Source organism: Actinia tenebrosa, unplaced genomic scaffold (genome assembly GCF_029948245.1).
Source record: "Actinia tenebrosa isolate PJP-AT-01 unplaced genomic scaffold, QUT_ActTen_1.0 PGA_scaffold0__85_contigs__length_37466705, whole genome shotgun sequence".
Classification (NCBI taxonomy): Eukaryota; Metazoa; Cnidaria; class Anthozoa; order Actiniaria; family Actiniidae; genus Actinia; species Actinia tenebrosa.
This window is the reverse complement of record NW_028292569.1, coordinates 22,376,003-22,397,732: the sequence shown is the minus strand read 5'-3', so window position 1 is coordinate 22,397,732 and position 21,730 is coordinate 22,376,003. Positions and strand designations below refer to the sequence as shown.

General features: G+C 38.3%; 1 protein-coding gene and 2 pseudogenes across 2 annotated transcripts; 1 reads left to right on the top strand and 2 right to left on the bottom strand.

Annotated features, from left to right (window-relative positions):
* Positions 1-207: 207 nt before the first annotated feature.
* LOC116307469 (roundabout homolog 3) lies at positions 208-20,939 on the bottom strand. Of its 2 annotated transcripts, XM_089025863.1 has the most exons (12): positions 20,706-20,939; positions 12,301-12,430; positions 9,566-9,653; positions 8,297-8,593; positions 7,621-7,890; positions 6,416-6,700; positions 5,131-5,376; positions 4,177-4,446; positions 3,639-3,746; positions 3,421-3,442; positions 3,292-3,331; positions 208-858 (listed from the first exon to the last, which is right to left on the bottom strand). In XM_089025863.1, the coding sequence occupies exons 5-12, from the start codon at positions 7,703-7,705 to the stop codon at positions 766-768; spliced, it is 1,149 nt and encodes a 382-aa protein (XP_088881989.1). In that variant the 5' UTR covers positions 7,706-7,890; positions 8,297-8,593; positions 9,566-9,653; positions 12,301-12,430; positions 20,706-20,939; the 3' UTR covers positions 208-765. The 2 variants fall into 2 exon arrangements, with proteins under 2 accessions (XP_088881989.1, XP_088881990.1); XM_089025864.1 differs by lacking the exons at positions 12,301-12,430; positions 20,706-20,939 and adding an exon at positions 11,320-11,521.
* Positions 13,022-16,152, top strand: LOC116307468 (uncharacterized; annotated as a pseudogene).
* Positions 17,390-19,292, bottom strand: LOC116307466 (uncharacterized; annotated as a pseudogene).
* Positions 20,940-21,730: the final 791 nt, after the last annotated feature.

Sequence of the window (21,730 nt, the reverse complement as noted above, 5' to 3'; positions counted from 1 at the left end):
GATATGCAGAAATGATGATCATTTTGTATATACATAAAAGTATATCAAAAGTATGTTAGAAGAAATTATGGGATACCATCTCTGATATTTTTTCAGAAAGCCCTAGCGAAAGGCAACCCGAAACTGAAAAATATCATTATGACATCCCATAATTTCTGATATACTTGTTGATATACTTGTAATCATGAAGTCATGAAACCGTTAAAATAGGTATTAGACCAACACTTTATCTATTTGACTATTACACTTTGACTTACATTTTTATTTATTTCGCGGGTTAAATGCCTTCACTCTATTTAGGTTGGCAATATATATTCAGTGTGTGTGTAATGTGGATACTAGGCAGTTAAAAGCAGGCTGTCGGGGCCGGTGGAGGAAGTAAAAGTTCGATTAGGTGCTTATGTATTATAATTAACTGCTTCAATACTGCAATACAGTAGTATGTCTATATAATGGACTGGTCATTCCTGTTGTTATCTAGCTGATGCATATTATTACAGATCTTCAGGTCTTGGTAATCTGTAGGGTTTTGCCTGCCACCAAGTGGCTGATACGTAGTTTCTGGTACGTTCTTGGCAAGCTGAGCATCAGGTTGTTTGAACTGTGGACGGTGAAGGGATTCGTAAGCTGGACCTTGACCTTGATGCGATGAACCAGCTTCATCAGAATGCGCGAGTGCTTGATAATGACTCGGCGTTTCTGTGGAGGGGCTGCTGTTGCCATCTACTCTAGACATTTCGGTTGGATGATTATCACGATACATTCTTATGGGCTCGTATTCTGCAGGTGGGGGGTCTGTTGAGGAGTTTCTGACACCAAGCTGGTTGAACAATTGCTTTCTTCCATTTCTAGCGCGTCCTTTGGAAATAATATTTTGTATAAAATTAATTGACATGACATGTTCGCATTTCACTGAAGAAACATTTAGCATCCGTGTTATTTGTTGAGGTTTTTCAACAAACCAACCAACCAACCAACCAGCCAACCAGCCCACCAACCAACCAACCACCCAACCAACCAACCAACCAACCAACCAACCAGCCAGCCAACCAACCAACCAACCAGCCAACCAACCAACCAACCAACCAACCAGTCAACCAACCAACCAACCAGCCAACCAACCAACCAACCAACCAGTCAACCAACCAACCAACCAGTCAACCAACCAACCAACCAACCCACCCACCCACCCATCCACCAACAAACCCACATTTACTGACGACGTTTTTTACTGACGTGAAATTCGATACACACCACCAGAGTAGAGGGTCCAGGGTTATCCCATAAACGCTTGCGCGCTTAGTTTTGACGGACAATAACCAGTGGATGGTCCGTAACAAGTTAAAACTAAATAGTGATAAAACTGAAATTCTCGTATTGTCAAGTGCTTATCGTACTCGACCATCAATTGATTTTCTTAATATTTTTGGTTTTGATATTTCTCCTTCCTCTGCTGCTCGTAATATTGGTGTTGTATTTGATGAAAAGCTGTCACTTGAGAAACACATAACCTCTGATCTGTTTGTAAATCTTGGTTCTTTGACATCCATAATATATGTAAATTCGTAAATTTCTAAGCCTTGGTGCATGTGAAACCCTTGTTCATGCATTAATTTCTTCTAAACTGGATTTCTGTAATTCCTTGATTCATGGTCTTCCTAAATCTTCTTTACAGAGGCTTCAGCATGTTCAAAACGCAGCTGCAAGGGTTGTTAGTTTCTCTCCCAACAACGAGTATATTACTCCTGTTCTATCTAATATGCGCTGGTTGCCTGTAGAGCAACGCATTGAATTTAAAATACTTTTACTCGCCTTTAAAGTCTTACATAATGGTGCACCTTCCTAACTTTGTGATTTAATCAGTCCTTATGTTCCTTCTCTTCTTCAAACCTAGTGGTTAAACAGCCTTAAAATACAGTCTTAAATCGTATGGAAAGATGACTATTTCTCGTGCTGCACCTGAGTTATGGAATTCTTTTCCTTCTAACATTAGGCCTTGTGTTTCTCTTTCCTCTTTAAAGCGTCAGCTTAAGACCTGGCTTTTTAGAAGGGCATTTGATATACATTAATTTAATGCATCTACGAAGATTTTCAACCATCGTAAGACTTTTTGAGACTATGCTGTCTTGATTCATTGTAAAGGAAAGAAAATTGTTTTTTTATCTGCTGTGTGCAGTTATAAAGCAAGCGGGCATTGGCAGAACACGAGAGAAGTGTTATTAGGGACTTTAAGATTCGCAAAATCTACGACGGCGACGACTACCGGAAGTGTAAACATCTTTACTTTGGGGTTTCGCGCCTTCAAAGTCTGTCTTCCCTGTGGATGAGTTGACTTTACTGACAATGTTTTAAATGAAATCTCCAATGAACAGAACCCCAAAGAGAAATTCGTGAATGAAAATCGTCCTTCGAAAGATTATGAATATACAATAATAAGGAAATATTTCTTAGTTAACTTGTTTTGACGAATGCTTCGGAAAGCCGCTATTAATCCTTCCTGTTCGAACGCCGAGTAAGAGTGATGTCGTCACGTTCCAAACGAAAATATGCATCGAAACGCAAAGCATCATGTGATAACCCTGGACCCTCCTCTGACACAACACATACTATTGCATGTATAATAATATCAGTGTTTTCATACGCAATATGTAATTGTACTTTACAAGCATTTAACACAACAAAAACAAACAAAGGAATCACGATATTTAGTGTAAGAGTTACATCAAATAAGCTTTTTTCCAGCTGCTTGTTACATTATATTTTGCTTCATCCAATATGGCGACTTGTGTGTTGTTGTTTGTGCCACCTTGGTTAGTACTTCCGAAGACGATCGACATCTTTTTGTGTAGGTTTTCTGCGAACGGCGTGTGCGTTACTACGTGACATGAGCGTATTAGCCCACCTTCCCCACCCCCCCCCCCTCCCATGCTACAAGGTCTTTCAAGACCGAATACGCATTGCCTCGTGCTGAATAATAACCATGCGATTAGAGCCTTCGATGATTTAGTACATCGAATCAGAATGGCATGCGCACTAACAATAATACATTCATCACTCGGCAAATGATCGGCAAGACAATCAGCAAAATTCGTAAACCTGAGCCTTCGATGCATCACAGCGGCATAAGACACATGCGCCATAGTGGTCAATTGCAGATTTGACGACTAAGAAGAATAACGGCTTGCATTTTATAATGTTATAACTCGGGCCGTTCCACAGGAACCCCGAGTAATTAGCACTGATGGTTGGAAAACATAAATTATCATGATGATAATTAACAAAAACACATACTTCATAAACTTGATCTTCAGCTGCTTCGTTTCTGGTTACGCTGAAAATGGATCAAAGATTTATAAAGAAAAGTGAAAGGGTCAATAGCACATCGTTTAATTACTGACAAAGTTATATTCAACTAATTACCTTTCGGTATTTCCCGTTGGATCTTTTCAAGGACATTAAATGAAAAAGAAATTTGTTAGAATTTCTGTTTGGAGTTTCGTTGAATGACAAGATCTAAGTGCATTTTTATGTTTGAATAGTTTCTTCGTAAAAGCAAAACTACAAACGAACAAACAAACAGAGATTATGCAGAAATAAGGCGGAGAATCAGAAGAAGAGGAATTCATTTAAATACGTGCCTTTTCTTTTAATGTTCCTCCAGATGTAAAGAAGCAAGAGGACGATAACTACCAACGACACACCTAGGAAAGCTGCACAGACAGCTAATGCAGTGACGCCTTGAGTACCTTGAGGGGGGAAAAAGGACAAAAAACGATCAGGCAGGATAAGCATGTTGAATCAATGTTGGAGAATCTAGAAGTATTCACAGTAATTAATAGGCACATAAAAAAATAGAGAAGGAAGGGAAGGAGGAAGAGTAGGATAGAGAGGAAGGTTGGAAGGAATGAGGAAAGAATACTGGCAAAGGAGACAAATAAATAAATTAATCTTTTATTCAGATAGACACTGAGCTCATTTTATCACCTCGAGAAAAAAAAACATATTATGAACTCCCTATCAAAAAGAAGTTTAATTTCCTTATGGATGGATAGCCAGCATAGCGGTCCTCTGATGGGCATCTGATGGGGATTGGTGCAAGCGGAGTGTGGAGTGGGGAGTGGTGATTTAGGAAGAGGGGGTAGGAAGAGGAAAAACGGAGGATGAATACCAACATACCAGTAACCACGAGATAAGCCTTCCTTTCATCTCGACCAGCAGCATTCTCTGCCCGGCACGAATACAACCCTTGGTCACAGCCAGTTGCCTTGGTGATAGAAAGCGTCCCATTGGAATGAACAGAGTAGCGATCACTTGAGCCAATCACAACATCGGATTTTGACCATGTGACCGAAGGGGTTGGGTCTCCCTGTGCTTGACAGTGAAAGTTAGCTGTAGAGCCGATAGCGACAGTCACGTTGGTTGGTGCGGTGATAATATTTGGTAGAGCTATGAGATACGAAAGTTGTTGGCACACTTCTGAGGAACTATAAAATTTATTGGCAAATACTTATCCCCTAAAATATAATATTTTAATTCATAAATTATACTTTGGACAAGAAATAATTCGATATTATACATCGTACTCCCTTTGAATCGCGTTATCTGCTCCAAATGGTGCTACAAATGATGGACAAACACTGACCACCATACGCTGTCAACCAGAAGGAATTCCATTGCTGGGTTTCAATCAGCAGATCAGAAAAAAGCCATTATCTGCTCCAATTGGTGGTCAAACACTGACCATCATGTGCTCTCAACCAGAAAGATTTCTAATGAAACTTGTGATTCTGCTGATAAACATTCCGCACGAGACAAGAAATGACGTCAAGTGCGCCAAGCAATTTCTACAAAAATTGCTATACACAAAATTATATATACTATGCACTACACTCATAATGGCTCATAAGTGTACGAAAACGAGGTCACCCGATCATTAGATCACAATAAAATATATAAAGCACATGAAAAGTGTTCATGGAAGAAAAGTATAGAAAATTGACCTTTTGTTTTGACCTGAATTCGCGCTATCCACTTTTATTTTGAATAAGCAGTCTTTTTGGCCTTGCAAGATGACTGGGTGGCTGCATTTTCGTGCACTCGTCAGCCATTATGAGAACCGTGAATACTTACTATAAGCTCGCAAATAAAAAGAGCTACTGGCCACGCCCATGCTGTTATTCACTCGACAAACATATTCTCCTTGGTTGTCGACTGTCAGTGCTGGTATGGTCAACGTCTGTTGATTCTCAACGACATTCCCGTCAAAAATCCACTGGAATTTTGGCGTGGGGTTACCATTTGCTGGACACGTGATACTTAACTCTTGACCACGTGTTTTGGTTATGTTTTGCAGGTGGGATGCAAATCGTGGAGAGACTATAAACATACAAAAAACGAAGTTAGTCACAATTGCCTTGATGCCATATCTAGCATCTCTTTCAGCAATCCGATGTTGTAAGTTATACCTGTCGCGTTTTAGGATTCGACTTTCGCTGTATTGTGGCCCGTATTGCGATACAACGATACACAACTTGCCATAGGGCTACATATGTTGCAAGTTGAAGGGCCAGTTTTGGATGCAACTGCACACGGCCTCTCCCTTAGCAAAGACCTCTTCCGCTTTAATAAATGTTGTCAATTTATCATTTATATTACTGAAACCATCACCCAGTAACACCATGGTCATCATCAAGACCATCATCAACATCCTTATTATCATCATCACCATCATCATCAACATCCTCATTATCAGCATCACTACCATCATAAACGTCCTCATTATCAGCATCACTACTATCATAAACGTCCTCATTATCAGCATCACTACCATCATCAACATCCTCATTATCAGCATCACTACCATCGTCAACATCCTCATTATCAGCATCACTACCATCGTCAACATCCTCATTATCAGCATCACTACCATCGTCAACATCCTCATTATCAGCATCACTACCATCGTCAACATCCTCATTATCAGCATCACTACCATCATAAACGTCCTCATTATCATCACCATCATCATCATCACCTTATCATCATCATCAACATCATCATCATCACCACTATCAACATCCCCACCATCAACTTCATTAATTAAGTTTTTTAAAAGTGTTGTATGTTAATGCGTTGGCAAGGGTTGACGAGCGACAACAAAACACGCTTAATATAAACTACTGATAGCTATCACGTGGCACCCTATAGAGCTTTTACTGTAAGTTTTGACGTATTTCCGGATCCAATAAAAACCACTAAAATAAAGCGAAAGATAATTTAACCTTTCTTCATAAACAATTAGGAATTTGAACAACAAATCCTGTCATGGAGATAAAGTAAGAAAAATCTAGAACTGCTTTTCGTTCTGGTTTCGGAAGTGGACTTTTGATACTTAAAACAAAGTATATATACATACATAGCACTGACAAAGAAGCTTTTTGTTGCTTGCTTCCCAAAGAGTTTGTTGCTACACATTTGTAAATCCCTCCATGGACTTCAGCGACTTTATCAATAACTAAAGTATTGTTTGATAGGACCCGAACGTTCCCAGAAGGCATTGAGTGTGATGTGATGGTTATTCCATTGGGTAGGAGCCATTGTATAATCGGTGAGGGTTCACTTGTGGCTGCGCAGCTGAAAATTACTGTTTGGTTTTCTTTGACTACTTTGTTGAAGGGAGAGATTGTGAACCTTGGAAAACCTGGTGGAAATAGAAGAATGGAAAGACGGACGGACATACATTTTATTGTATTGTGTCATCAAAATATCCGCTAGTTTTATTTTCAGTATTGAAGAAAAGATGCCATAAAATGGTTCTAACCACAAGTTATGTACATTTAAGTCCCTAAGCGGACCTTTGAGCTTAATAGAAAAAGAGTAAAATATGAAGTTGTTTACAAAGAAATGCCATGTTTAGTGTTGAGTGTATGACGTCACAGAACCTATAGAAATTCGTAAAAATACTGAACTGAGGGGGGATCTGGAGAGAGAAATATTGTTAGAATCAAAATGAAAAATCAATGAGAATATGGTATCTCACTAATGATGGCTCAGTTGTTTTAGCATCGGTCTGTTGTGCGGGAGGTTGTGGGTTCAATCCCTGGCCGGACCAACACTCAGGGTCTTAAAATACGCGTGGAGAAATTGTTGCCTCTGTAATTACATCTGGGCAAATAGTTTTGCCTCGAAGTGGTTCAGAAGATGCTCCAAATCCTTGTTTACGAGTACAATGTTGATATTTCTAGTTCGGCTGTCTTGAATTACAGCAGTCAACGAAAAAAAGCATGCGTAGACATTAATTTAAGTCACGTGATCGGCTGGCTCCGCCCTCTCTTAATCACTCGGCAACATTGTCGTATTGATTGACAGCTAGTACATGCTAATTGATAGGACTGCAGACCGGAACTCTATAGCAAAAGCCCGCAAAAGTCCCTTGGGTAATGTCCTGAAGGCTCCTGGAAACTATTGCGCAACTTGTCCATTTTGTGATATAGAACTAAATTCTTATATTCAATAAACCCAATTTTCATTTTATTCGCTTCCATGACAATTATGCTCCTAAGTCCCTGAATTGATACCATAATACAAATTTCCTATTAAAATATAGAAAAAGCATCTTACCCAGAACAGTCAACTCCACAGAAGCATACGTAACACCGAAGTCATTTTTTGCTTCGAGCTTGTATTGTCCTGCATCAGACTTCATTATGCTACTGATTATCAAGGTTCCATTATCAAATATCTTTATCCTTTCTCCGTTTGATAGTACAGCACCTTTGTAGTACCATACTACAGTTGGCAAAGGATTTCCAATAACCTTGCAAGTGAATGATGCCGTTTGGCCAACATGTGGAGATTGAGCTGAAGGTGGTTGAACTACTTCAGGAGATCCTTTAATCAAAACAAACTATATTACTAAAATTTATTATAAATAATCTGTCGATTGAGCTTAGTAGTATAGCATTTCAAAATAATACCCAGGGACTACCCTCGTCTCTCATCAATGCAACCCAGTTTTGAGTCCCACCTGGCTCAGTAAGATATGTGAGTAGAGTTGTTTGTTGATTCTCTCTCTGGTTCTCTGGCTTTCTTCCCTCCGCAAAAATCAACTTCTAAATTCCAATTGGAATTTCAGTGGATGAAGAGCGACTCTGTGGAAATGCCACTGTTAAATCCATATTTCCAAGATGGCATCTATTTTGTGCCATTAAACAGTCCCACAATGCAAAGCAATGTCAATTTGACCCTTTTTTCCTCAACCTCAGAATGGATAATATATCTCAAAGTTAAGACCAACCTTCCACAGTAAGTCTTGCTTGATTACTTGTGATAATGACTGTATTACTACTGGCACGGCAGGAATAAAGCCCAGCATCATCAAAGGTCACTCTGGTTATAGTTAGGTATGCCTTGCTATTAACATAAGAGTTACCCCGAGTCACATTACTACCATCTTTCAGCCAATAATAGGTTGCGTTAACTAAACCTGTTGCTTGGCAACTGAATGTTACTGTACCACCTTTGATTTGGAAATCATCTTGTGGATGTTCGATGAAACTCTGGCTTGATGAGAAACCAAAATTATGTAGAAAAACTAGGAAAAAAATGCTGTGTTAGTTCACTCCTAGCTAGTCTGCATATAGCAAAGTAATTTTTAGCTTTTATAGTGGCCCCAAAATTCAACCCCCTTTGGGCCCCTTCACATTGGGGGTGTACTATTTGATGATCAAGACATTCACAAAATCAAGCATCAATAATACAATAGATAGAAGCTTATCTGGGGGGGGGGGGGGGGGTGAACATGGTTTCTACTAGTTGTACAACATTGTACTATTGTACAACAGTGGACTATTTGCTAATATACCCATGGTAGAGTTACCAATCAGAATTCACAATTTGAATACATAAATTATAGATGAGATGGAGAAAGATGAGAGGTCCTTAAGCTTTTATAGGGGGGTGCACATGCACCCTGTGCTCCCCCTGGTTACCGCCCTGAGAATGACCACACAATATTGCCTGTGACTTTGTGCCAGATATAGTCCCAAATAGCTCTTTATCTTGGGTATAAAGGTCTAATTCCCATGTTAGATAATGTGTTATTCTCTTGAGAATAATTCTTGGTTTAAGTTGTGCATATTCATGTGTCTTCTCATGTGCAACCAATAAACAAAGAAATGATACTCTAGAGAATGACACATGGTCTGTAATAGTATTAAAGAAATAGAAAATGTGCATGCGCGCTGTGTGCAGTTATGAAGCACACAGGGGTTGGCAGAACAAGAGAGAAGGAGAAGCACAACATGTAGCAGAGTGCTTCTTGACACTTCTAGAATGTTATGCCAATCCTCAAGTGCTTAATATAACTCCACACAGCACAGCAAGCAAGTTTTTTTATTTCTTTTATAAAATACAAATGACAATAACCCTTACTTTAGATAGGAATGACGCAACTGAAAGTGCGCACCGTGCTGTGTGCTCTCATAAAGCTTGCGCTTCAAACCAATCAGAATGGGAGATTATTAACAGTTATTTCTACATTCTCAAGTTTTATCAATATTCCTACCTGCTACTGTAGTGAAGTCATAGCTGGCCTGAATCCCATGGTAAATTAAGAACTGGCGAATAAAACCTTTCAAAAAGGTTTAAAAAATCTATAAATTCAAGAACAAAAATAAGAAAGAATTACTTATACGAAAAAAATTAAAACTTGGCATTTAATGAACTAAATAACAACATATATATACTGATACGAACTCAAATTAACAGATCAAAAACAGTTTTCTGTGTTTGATACTCTGATCAAAACACGCGGGATGTTGGGAGAACAAGAGAGGAGCATAGGAAACCACGACAAGTAGCGGAGTGGTTTCCAGCTTCTCGAGTTTTCTCGATGTTTCTCTCAGGAACATCTTTTTAAATTTCTACTGTTGTTAAGTTTAATCTTGGGATAAAATAGTCAAAAAAAGGTTCGAAATAAACAAAGTTTTCTTACACTTTTAATAATTAATCGTATTGTACTTGAATTCTTAAGAATACAGCACCTAAATAGTTGAATTTTTATAGAGAATTCAACCGAGAATTATATTTCCTTAGCAATGGCGTCTGAAGTAACCAAATACGAAACGACTGTGTAGATATTATGCAGTCACGCTTGAATTTACAAAAATACTACTCCAATCTCAACAGTAATGAAAAATAAAAGAATTATGTTAACTGTTTTACGATTTTTGAGGTTTAATAGGGAGTTGAATTTAAGTTTTGATAGACAAACAAGTTCAAGAATATCAAATGACAGAACGAGAGGTCTTGGTATTTTGAGGTTGGACTTTAGGAGGAAATATCACTTTCATTTACGTACTCGACCGCAAGTGTATCAAACAAATTACTTTATTTATTACATCCATTTTGAAATCACAAGCAAATCCTGCAATCTGATTGGTTCCCTGCAGCAGTGATTTCAGCATAAATTGCACGATTTTGAGCTCTAAGTTGCACGATTTTGCACATCAACTGATATGAACCAATCACAAGAGAGACATGTCATTTTCTAGCCAATTATATCAAGGAATCCATCTGAGTGTTGAGCTCACCGGTTCTTGCGGAAAAAAAGAGCCACGACTCAAAAACATTTTTCTAAAGAACGATTTTACCGTCAAAAGTCGTAAAAAAAGACTGAAAAAGCCATAAAAAGGACTTAAAAAGACCAACTGATCACTTAAAATTGTCAAAAGCATCTTTGTAAAGTAACTGCTTAAGTAAGTTGAAGATATTACAGCGAAAAGCAGTGGGGGAAAATGCAATCGGCATCTTTTGAATGTGACTTCTTGGCGATTGATCGTGGAAAGTGGTTTCCTTTCAATCTGTAAAGCATAACAACACATCGACGAAAATACAGTCATTAAAAGAAATTTTTCTTAAGAAGAAGATTTTTGCTGGGCTACGTGACTTCTTAAGGACAACCGAAGGACTAAACAACCTTTGATTTTTGCTGTTTTCTCGGCACAAGTGTGATCTTAACATGTTGAGCAGAAATCGTAAAAACACAAGCAGTGCGGCATATCGAATTCACGGAATCAACGGAATCAACGGAATCTCTTTGAAACATATGGAAGTCAAACATCATTAAAATAAAGACAAATCAAATTAAAAGAAAAGGTTAAGAACTTCGTGCTCGGTCGTCCTCTAAGAAAAAAATTATATAAAACAACTCGATCGGAAACCCTATTATTAATATTATTATGATTTATCTACATAGAATGATTACCCAGGAAACAATGACATGTCAAAAACATAACTTTAGTCCAAATCATAGCTAACCTTGAAAGAATCTGTTCATGGATCCAGCAAAACATTGCACATTTTTCCATCGTTTTATGACAAGTTGGACGCCATTTTGTAAGCACAGGTAGCCCAATTCTTCTTTATGTCTATGGGCTTCCTGTGTTTGAAAATTGGGCTACCTGTGCTTACAAAATGGCGTCCAACTTGTCATAAAACGATGGAAAAATGTACAATGTTTTGCTGGATCCATGAACGGGTTCTTTCAAGGTTAGCTATGATTTGGACTAAAGTTATGTTTTTGACATGTCATTGTTTCCTGGGTAATCATTCTATGTAGATAAATCATAATAATATTAATAATAGGGTTTCCGATCGAGTTGTTTCATATAATTTTTTTCTTAGAGGACGACCGAGCACGAAGTTCTTAACTTTTTCTTTTAATTTGATTTGTCTTTATTTTAATGATGTTTGACTTCCATATGTTTCAAAGAGATTCCGTTGATTCCGTTGATTCCGTGAATTCGATATGCCGCAAGCAGTGAGCATTGGCTGTATGGACAACAGCCAGTTCATTACAACCCTTTTGGGCAGGATTGTTTTGCTATTTAATGTCAGTAAACGATTCTTAATACATGTAATGCCTTTTGGTCCTATATAAATTCATTTTAGTTTTGGATTGAAAGTTGGTTTTCAAAATGAGAATCATTGCTCGATCAGTATAAACAAGTTCTCTTGACAGCATGTTTGAATCGACTGCTTGTAGATCGTAAGTCATATCGGTTTAACTGGAAAAAACGTCTTTTTCAAAAAAGATTTCAAAATGGATATAATAAAGTGGTAATTGAACTTCGTCTCGTGCAATTTTGGTCTGAAATCAAACTTGCAATTACAAATCGCACTCCCGCTACGCGGTCGTGCGATTTTGTAATCGCGCGTTTGATTTCAGACCAAATTGCACTCCACTCAGTTCAATTACCATTATTTTGTATGGATAAGGTTTAGTATTTTAAAACTTACCTTGTAATTTGGTTATCAAGGTATTTTGAGGTCCATGAATGCGATCCTTGCTGAACTTTGTGCGAGTCTAGTCGGTCGAAGTAATGCATACTATACTTGAAGCGGCTTCCACGTGAGGTCGATTCCCGAGCTGACCAAGTTAGATTGTAAAAATTCATAAACAACGCGGGATGTTGGGAGAACAAGAGAGGAGCGTAGGAAACCACTACGCGTAGCGGAGTGGTTTCCAGCTTCTCGAGTGCCTCCCAACATCCCAAGTGTTTTGATCAGAGTATCAAACACAGAAAACTGTTTTTGATTTGTTTTATAAAATAACAAACACGCGAAAAGAACGAAAAAAAGCAAAGTCTAAGTAAATTCTCCCTACGTGCCGTCTTATTCAAACTGACCAATGAGCGCGCGCGATAGATTAAAAATGACGATAGCGTGCTTTGATACTCTCATCAAACATGGTTTTCGACCAATCATAGCGCGCGTAGTATCCCAATTATTTTATAACATCTTTTTAAATTTCTACTGTTGTTAAGTTTAATCTTGGGATAAAATAGTCAAAAAAGGTTCGAAATAAACAAAGTTTTCTTACACTTTTAATAATTAATCGTATTGTACTTGAATTCTTAAGAATACAGCACCTAAATAGTTGAATTTTTATAGAGAATTCAACCGAGAATTATATTTCCTTAGCAACAATTACACCTTTTGCTGTTCATTAATAGCGATGCGCGGACGTTCTAAAAATAGATTACGTCAACTTTGGACCCCCCGCAAAGGTCGGACAAACATTGCTAAAGAATAGTGAGTCGAAGGGAAGAATATATAGTTGTTGTCGAATATTTTGTGCTGTAAATGGTCGCGACAAAGCACTGCTGTTGGGGAGAGTGTAAGAGTGATTCTAGATATCCTGATTTGCTTCACCCGGCGCTAAAGAAGAGATTGCAGGAAGGTAAACCGATATTTCTACCGTTCCCAAAGAAGTCCCAAGGACTCGAGAGATGTACTGGATGGGTTAATGCTTGTGGTCGAGGTAAAGCTTTTACAGTAGATCGTGTCACAAAACACACATATATATGCTACTTGCATTGGCCAGGAGAGGCAGGACCTACAGAGGAGTTCGATGTGCCCTTGAAGGCAACTCTGAGCCAAAGGGAAGTATTGAAAGCGTCAAGACGAAAGCGAAAGCCGCCACGTGAAAGACATGCGGACGCCGTTCCTTGTAAACGAAGTCGATCGGAGGCAAGCCAAGACCAACCATCTTCAGTCATCAACGAAGCTAAAGTTGATAACAGCACTGAATTTAATGAAAATCCCACACCAGAGGATGACTTACAGAAGCCAGCTAAAAGTCGTGAGTTTGCGACACAAACAGATGTAAGCAAGCACGAACTGGCCCTTAAACTCGAAACCATGATGATGAGAAATGCTGCTATCAACTCAAGAGAAGTATTAACAAAGGTGGTTAGTAACGCATCTTATGAAATTGTAAAGGAAAACTCAGAACTAATGAAACACTTCGTTGGACTGACTTCTGCCCAGTTTGATGTTCTGTATAATTTCCTGAATGATGTCTGTCCTTTAGACAAAATATCATATTGGAGTTACGCCATTAAAGGAAAGCAACCGGGCATCGAAGGTTAAAGCTACCACAACCAACTCTATGTCTAGGTGGTCATCCAGAGAGAAACTGTATATTTGCCTTCTCAGACTTCGTACTGGTTTCACCATCAAGACAATGTCTGTCCTCTTGAGTACCCCTGACAAACCTATAAAGGAAACAACAGTGCGGGACATATTTACGACATTTATACAGTTAATGTATAAAATTTTCAGAGAAATGGAAGATGTTATGTTTCCCACAAGAGAAACATTACGAAGATTTCTTCCCAGAGTTTTCAAGACCATGAAGAATGCTCGATGCACTGTTGACTGTACCGAGTTCAGGATCCAGACCTCAAGAAATTTTGCTCAGCAAGGTAATACCTACTCTCAGTACAAGCATTCAAACACATTTAAATGCCTCATTGCTGTTACACCAAATGGTGGTGCTTGTTTTGTGTCAGACTTGTTTGAAGGAGACATTAATGATGTTCAGATCTTTGAAGAGAGTGGTATACTCAAACACATAAATCCCTATGATGTCATACTGGTGGACCGAGGGTTTGCTGTGCAGGACTTGCTGAATCCTCTGCAGGCAAGAATCATGATTCCAGCATTTTTAAAAGGGAGGAAAAATTTGAGTGTAGCAGAGGAGCTATCAACAAGGAAAATAGCAAAGGCCAGAATTCATGTTGAGAGATTCAACCAGCGTTTGAAGAGCTTTAAAATACTTGGAAAAACAATTCCACTTTCACTTGCTCCCATTGCCACACAGATGGTTGTTGTTGCATGTGGACTGGTTAATTTCCAGCAAACATTGTGCTCATAAAGATACCAGTATCCAGGTAATGTGTTGAACAGAGTATAGTATTGCTCTATAACACTATGACGTCACATCAAAGCAATCCATTGTTTTGGCACCAAAAATCATGGTTGCCAAAGGGGACAAAATAACAGCAAAACAAATAATGAAATCACAATAAAATTCGGTTCATGAGATAGGGAAAGTGAGAATACTGCGACTATATTCACAGGGGAAAAAGTTTAAGACCATGAATGTTATCATTATGAACCATTATGGTTTTTACAAAAATGGTTTATTGGCAATTCCCATTACATTATACATGCATGTTTTTTTTTTACCTTTTTTCCCTGTGAAGGATTATAAACAACAAGAAGATTTACTTTAAATGTCTATTATTCTTGCCTGTGCAAACAAACTGTGACATCATAATGTTATAGGTTACTAAAGGCCGATTTAGACGGTACAACTTTTGCTCACAACTGTCGCATGCAACCTGCTTACGACATGACTTAGGTCAGATTTACACGCCCACAATAGACGTAAGTTAGTTGTACAGCAGATCTACACGACACAACTCGTGTCGTAAGGATGGCGTTAGCAGGTTGCATGCAATAGTTGTAAGCAAAAGTTGTGCCGTCTAAATCGGCCTTAAGATTTCTTTTTCTAGAAAATGTATTCATCAAGTGTTTCAAAGCAATTGAAACTTTATTGTTGATTTGGAAATATGAAAATATGCACATCAGTAGTTTTATGTTACTTTCCATTCTGGTTTTCTCAATGATAATATGTACATTTACACATGTCTCCCTTACTATGTATATAGATATAATATGATACATATTATAAGAGTGTTGTTAGGAAATGAATATTGCAACATCTTTGATTCACCAGTTCATAAGAAAGATTCCATTATTAATAAATCAATGACTTTACAATTCATTATTCAAATGTGTGTGCATAAAATACTACAATTATTAAATCTATCAAATAATGGAACTGGAACTGTTTAGTATAAATAAAATAAAATGTCCATGCAACTTTGATTTATATCCATGTACATACAAAAGTTGCATATGTATATTGATGAAAATCAGAGCATGTACATGTCTATAGCCATCCTAGAATTCTCATGACAGTGCAAAATACTAAATAACTTAATAAATATCCTTGGGGTTGCCTCTGCAAAATTTGGATGCCAGAGTTCATTCAAAATTAATAAATATATGACTTTACAATTCATTATTCCAATGTCTCTTCATAAACAATAGAACAGTAACTGTTTAGTATAAATAAAATGTCCATGCAACTTTGATTTATATTCATGTACATACACAAGTTGCATAATGTATATTGATGAAAATCAGAGCATGTACATGTCTATAGCCATCCTAGAATTTCTCATGTGCAAAATACTAAATAACTTAATAAATATCCTTGGGGTTGCCTCTGCAAAATTTGGATGCCAGAGTTCATTCTAACTTTAAGTCCATCATACACATACCAGTAACCAAGTGCATCACAAAATATGCCTATATAGTGATTACCATTCCATAATGTGGCAGACTGAAGGTGAAATGTCTTTCCATGTACAGTTATTGTTGATGGTAAGTTATTAATGTTTAATATTCCAGCTCTACTAAGCAAGTCAACTGAAAAGATGACAATATTCTGAAAGTTTGTCATCGTACGTGGTGTACTTGTTCTTTGTCCAGCACAATGCCAGGAAACAAATGTGTTTCCATTAGCATCTAAAGTAACATCCTGTTTAAAGCTCACACCAGCAGCTGGTTTTTGATGAAACTTTTTCCCACATGTTGTTGGTTTAGGATACAGCCAGTCACTCAGAGAATTATTAAACACATTGCTTGTATCTGATGGGATACCTAGTGCTGTGCTGCAAGTAGCATAGCTGTTGACTGGTGATGGACAGGTACTTTCACTACAATATGTTGTCACCATGCTCTTTAGGAATGGTTGGAAATGTCTTAATAAGTAGTCTGCTTCATTTCCATAAAAATCAATAACACTTCTGATAACCACTGGAGTGAATGGAATAACTGACAATTTAGATTCAGCATATAAGTGCTGACCGATCAGCCACAATGCTGTTTTCATAAGCAAACCAGCCTGACCAAATCTATCTAGATCCAATTTTCCCAACCTCAGTAGCACTTGAATTATCATAAGCCAATTATCTAATGGGCAGGTATTAGCCAACGAAACACCTGTAGTAGTGGTTCCTCCCCATGGAATGATAACTATAGGTGGGCCAGGTAGGATTGGCATGGGTGATGGGTGGGAGCCAGATGGTACTGCTGTCACTGATGGGTGGGAGCTAGATGGTACTGCCATCACTGATGGGTGGGAGCTAGATGGTACTGCTGTCACTGATGGGTGGGAGCTAGATGGTACTGCTGTCACTGATGGGTGGGAGCTAGATGGTACTGCCGTCACTGATGGGTGGGAGCTAGATGGTACTGCTGTCACTGATGGGTGGGAGCTAGATGGTACTGCTGTCACTGATGGGTGGGAGCTAGATGGTACTGCCGTCACTGATGGGTGGGAGCTAGATGGTACTGCTGTCACTGATGGGTGGGAGCCAGATGGTACTGCCGTCACTGATGGGTTGGAGTCAGTCGCTGTTAAGAAAAATATGAAGTAAAATATGAATGAGAGACAAATCCTAAGTCTCTAATGAAAATAGAATGTCATACATGTACCTGTTGGCATCTTGCTTGTCGGTGTTGTCGGTTTAGATAGCTGAATGGGAAGGAAATTGTCGTTTGCTATTACGAATGGAAGCAGATCCTTTGGTACTCGCATCTCGAAAACTTCAGGTGCAATCACTTGAAACCATAATGTTGATAAATGCTTCAATATTTCTGACATTAAGGATTCATCTCTCTCTATTCTCTCGATGGATACTGGGCCATTGGTAGCATACAACACAAAGTCACAATATGCTCTTTCAGTAACCAGCAGTTGGAGTTGTATTTGATGATAGTAGCTGTGACTTTTCTTCAATACACATTTTCCATCCTTTATTATGAAACATTGTCTATCCAAAGTGTTTTTTGAAACAACAGTGCTGCCATTCTTGATAATCTTTTCAATTTCATAATCCTTAAACAACTTTAAGGATTTGATTTCGATTATTCCATCTTCTTCAACTAGGCCATCAGGTGAGCAAGCAAGGAAAGGATATTTTGGGTTGACCCACAAACCAGTAGTAGAGACATTTTTCTTGGTCTGATTTTCATATTTCGCTATTGCTTTGGGTTCACTGTCCAGGCCATATTTCATCCATGTCGTCTGAAGATCACCTTCCAAGCGCCATAGATGATGGGTGATGTACTTATTTGCACGAATAGCTGCGTTTCGTGCACCCTCACTAATCAGCTTTCCGATCTTTAATGCATCTAAAGCCGTTGAGGCTGTAAGTCGAACCAAACGCTCGGAGCGCCAGCTCTCACTTTGACTTTGCCCTTTTGTCCTTGGAAGTTCACCTAGTGCACTGGGTGTTAGATTATCCAGTAATCTATGCACTTGCTTAATCAACACTGCTTCCCTTTCACTACTCAGTTCGTAATCCTTATAAACCATTTTCAACTGTGTCTCCCACATTGAAAGTGTAGTATCTTGGATTGATTGTATGCTGACGACCAACTTATTGATATGTTTTTCGGATAGTGTTCTGTAATCTAAAGGTCTAGGATCGAACTCAATAATGTCGAGCTTTGCTTTCTTTTTTTTTATTGGGATAATCTGTAGTTGAAATGCGCTTTGGTTTTTTTTCCCGTTTTTTACCCTTGTCCCAAGTACACTCCTTGCTGGTACACGGAGTACTAACTGTTGAGCCATGCTTCTTAACATGGTCAACAAGCAATAAAAGAACGGCAACAACATGGCTACATCGACCAAGTGCGGACACCTTGCAAGGCTCACATGTTGCATGAAGCACTGCCCCACTATGAACTGAGATGGTAATCAAAACATTATGGGGAAGCTCGCCACGCATTGACGGCCACACGTGAGCGCGCACAAAGTAATGTTCTTGCGTCCTGTTATCTTCAACATCGTGGACAAAATTACTGTCAACGTACTTTCTTCCATTCTTGAAGGGCTTATCTGTCATGTGTCCGAGTCCCTGATCATCTTCAATGTCCTCGTCATACTGATCACTGCGGGCAGGAAGCGACTCTAAGGCATAGTGATACACGTGCCCGTAGTTAAACAATGATGGAATATTATTCGAAGGAAATAGCCTCCAGTTCTTCTCTGGTGGATCAGGTACGAGAGATTTGTTGTGGGCTAAACTACATCCATTCTCTCGATCTTCCTTGGCTTTCAGCCATTTTCCATCATCGATTCCATGATCGAGTAAATGGTGATTTCCACTGGCGATACAGTCCTTGACACGAGTGATTAACTCTTGACGTTTGCCACTTTGTTTTAGGCCTCTGCACTTTAACCAGCGCTTTAGTTGCTCAACCGTATAATCTTCAGGGCAGCTGGTAAATTTTGAGCCAGGAACGTCGTCGTTTTCGGTCAAAATAACTACTATTTTCTTCAATAAACTATCTTGTTTTGCCATACAATATTATAGTAAATGTATAGCACATCCGGTTCGAATGTCCGACCCTCGTATTACGTTACATTTTAGTGACGTCACGTCCGCGCATCGCTATTAGAATTAGAATTGTAGGATTTTAGGTAGTGAGTTGATATTTATACCTAACGCCATGTTTTCTATATATTCATGGGTTGTAAAAAATGTAAAGTAAGCTAAAATCCTACAATTCCCGTGTAAAAAGTAAAGTAATAATGTATTGCGCTAATGAATGTCCAAAAACCGTTATTGAATGTGTGGTTTTGTCTATTGATTGCACAAAGGCGCTAATGAAACTTCGAAAACGCTAATGAACCTGCACAAACATATTCATGATTGTCCAATGTTATGCTAAATTCCTTAATGAAAGTTCCATCGCGCTCTTGAAACTCCGTTCGCGTTATTGTGTGCCTCTTCGCGCTAATGATAATGCTTTTTCGCTTGAATGAATATTCCTTTGCGGTTAATGAACAGCAAAAGGTGTAATAGCAGTGGCGTCTGAAGTAACCAAATACGAAACGACTGTGTATTTATGCAGTCACGCTTGAATTTACAAAAATACTACTCCAATTTCAACAGTAATGAAAAATAAAAGAATTATGTTAACTGTTTTACGATTTTTGAGGTTTAATAGGGAGTTGAATTTATGTTTTGATAGACAAACAAGTTCAAGAATATCAAATGACAGAACGAGAGGTCTTGGTAATTTGAGGTTGGACTTTAGGAGGAAATATCCCCGGAGTAGTCAATCGATAAAAATCGATATCGATTTTGCCAATCGATAAATCGATAACAATCGATACCGCTGATTTGATTGATATCGATTGTATCGATCAATCGTTAAAAATCGAACTCACACTAAATTTTTGTATCGATTTTTATCGATTGATTGATTATATACGTATCGATTTTTTTCGATTTATGTCTTGAGCAATTTCTATCGATGATCGTACGAGGGCCGTGTGGCTACGGATTTACACCACCGGAAATTACTCTTTCGTAACCATAGCTTGACACAAACTAGGAGTTTGTTCATATTATTACTTGTGAATTAATAGTTATAAAATCTATTGCACTATCATCAATATTTTCGAATACTTTCCGTGAAATAAAGCTGATTATATGATTTTACTCATTGGATCGAATTAAAGCTGTCAAATCTTGATCAATCGATTAAATCGATAAAAATCGAACTCACACCAATCTTTTTTATCGATTTTAAACGATTTCCCATAAAAATCGATACAAATCAGCTGATTTCTATCGATTTTTCTCGATATCGATTTTTATCGATTGACTACTCCGGGAAATATCACTTTGATTTACGTACTCAACCGCAAGTGTATCAAACAAATTACTTTATTTTGTATGGATAAGGTTTAGTATTTAAAAACTTACCTTGTATTTTGGTTATCAAGGTATTTTGAGGTCCATGAATGCGATCCGTGCTGAACTTTGTGCGAGTCTAGTCGTCGAAGTAATGCACCTATACTGAAGCGGCTTCCACGTGGGGTCGATTCCCGAGCTGACCAGTTAGATTGTAAAAATTCATAAACAATGCTGATCATTTTTCCCAGGGGTAGGGAAGTTGTTCTTTTCAATGTCCCCTGGTCGAGGCATTCAAATCTACAATCTCCCTCATTTTGGTTGAAATTGACACAACCTTGACCAATTGACACATATGCTCTGGCATGATCCATATTTTGAGACCAGGTTTCTTGGACTTCCGGTATAACAGCGCATGCGTTCAAATACTTGCCAAAAATTAAAAATATTTTTTCCCCCAATTCTTAATTCGTGCTATAATTTTTAATTTGATTTTGAGTTCGATTTAACTTTTACTTCGCTTATTTTGATCGTTTATCTCTCACTTTCCGAAAATTGCGCATGCGCCAAAATATGGATTATGCCAGAGCCCTAGTTCTTCGCCGCAGGCCAGAAGAAACGAAGGCTCTGGGTACGAGATTGAAATTGAAATTGAAATTACTGTATTGTATTTTGAAAATTGAACTCAACGCGTAACCTGTGCGGTTTGCTCGATATTTCAGGTAGTTTTTCATTGAAAAGATTGGAAAAAAATCTCATCAATTGAAAAATTCACATTTAAAAGTAAGAATTAAATAAAGTTGCCTTCGAATTCGTAACTATGAAACAACAAAGAATGTCAAAAAACAAACTTCACAGTGGAACTCTCTCACCTCGTCATCCATCTTGACAAGCAGAGAGGCATCTGGGTATTGGTGAATAACACAGGTAACCCAGCCCAACCAAAAACGTCCGTGGTCTCAAAATGTTTAAAATCAGGAGCTATTTCTTTTACTAGGGAGTAAAATCAATCCCCCTGATAATCTCCGCAATGAAAATAATTTCATTACAATCCCCCACCTCAGTTTTTAACCACGAAACCAATGTCTCAAATTTTC

What these genes read in the sequence shown, in the direction of transcription:
- LOC116307469 (XM_089025863.1), bottom strand. Translation starts at nt 7,705, where the DNA reads ATGAAGTCTGATGCAGGACAATACAAGCTCGAAGCAAAAAATGACTTC. An exon ending in AGCTTCTTTGTCAGTGCTAT is followed by an intron (nt 5,377 to 6,415) that starts GTATGTATATAT and finishes GTATGTTTATAG; the next exon opens with TCTCTCCACGATTTGCATCC. An exon ending in GAGGAACATTAAAAGAAAAG is followed by an intron (nt 3,443 to 3,638) that starts GCACGTATTTAA and finishes GTCCTTGAAAAG; the next exon opens with ATCCAACGGGAAATACCGAA.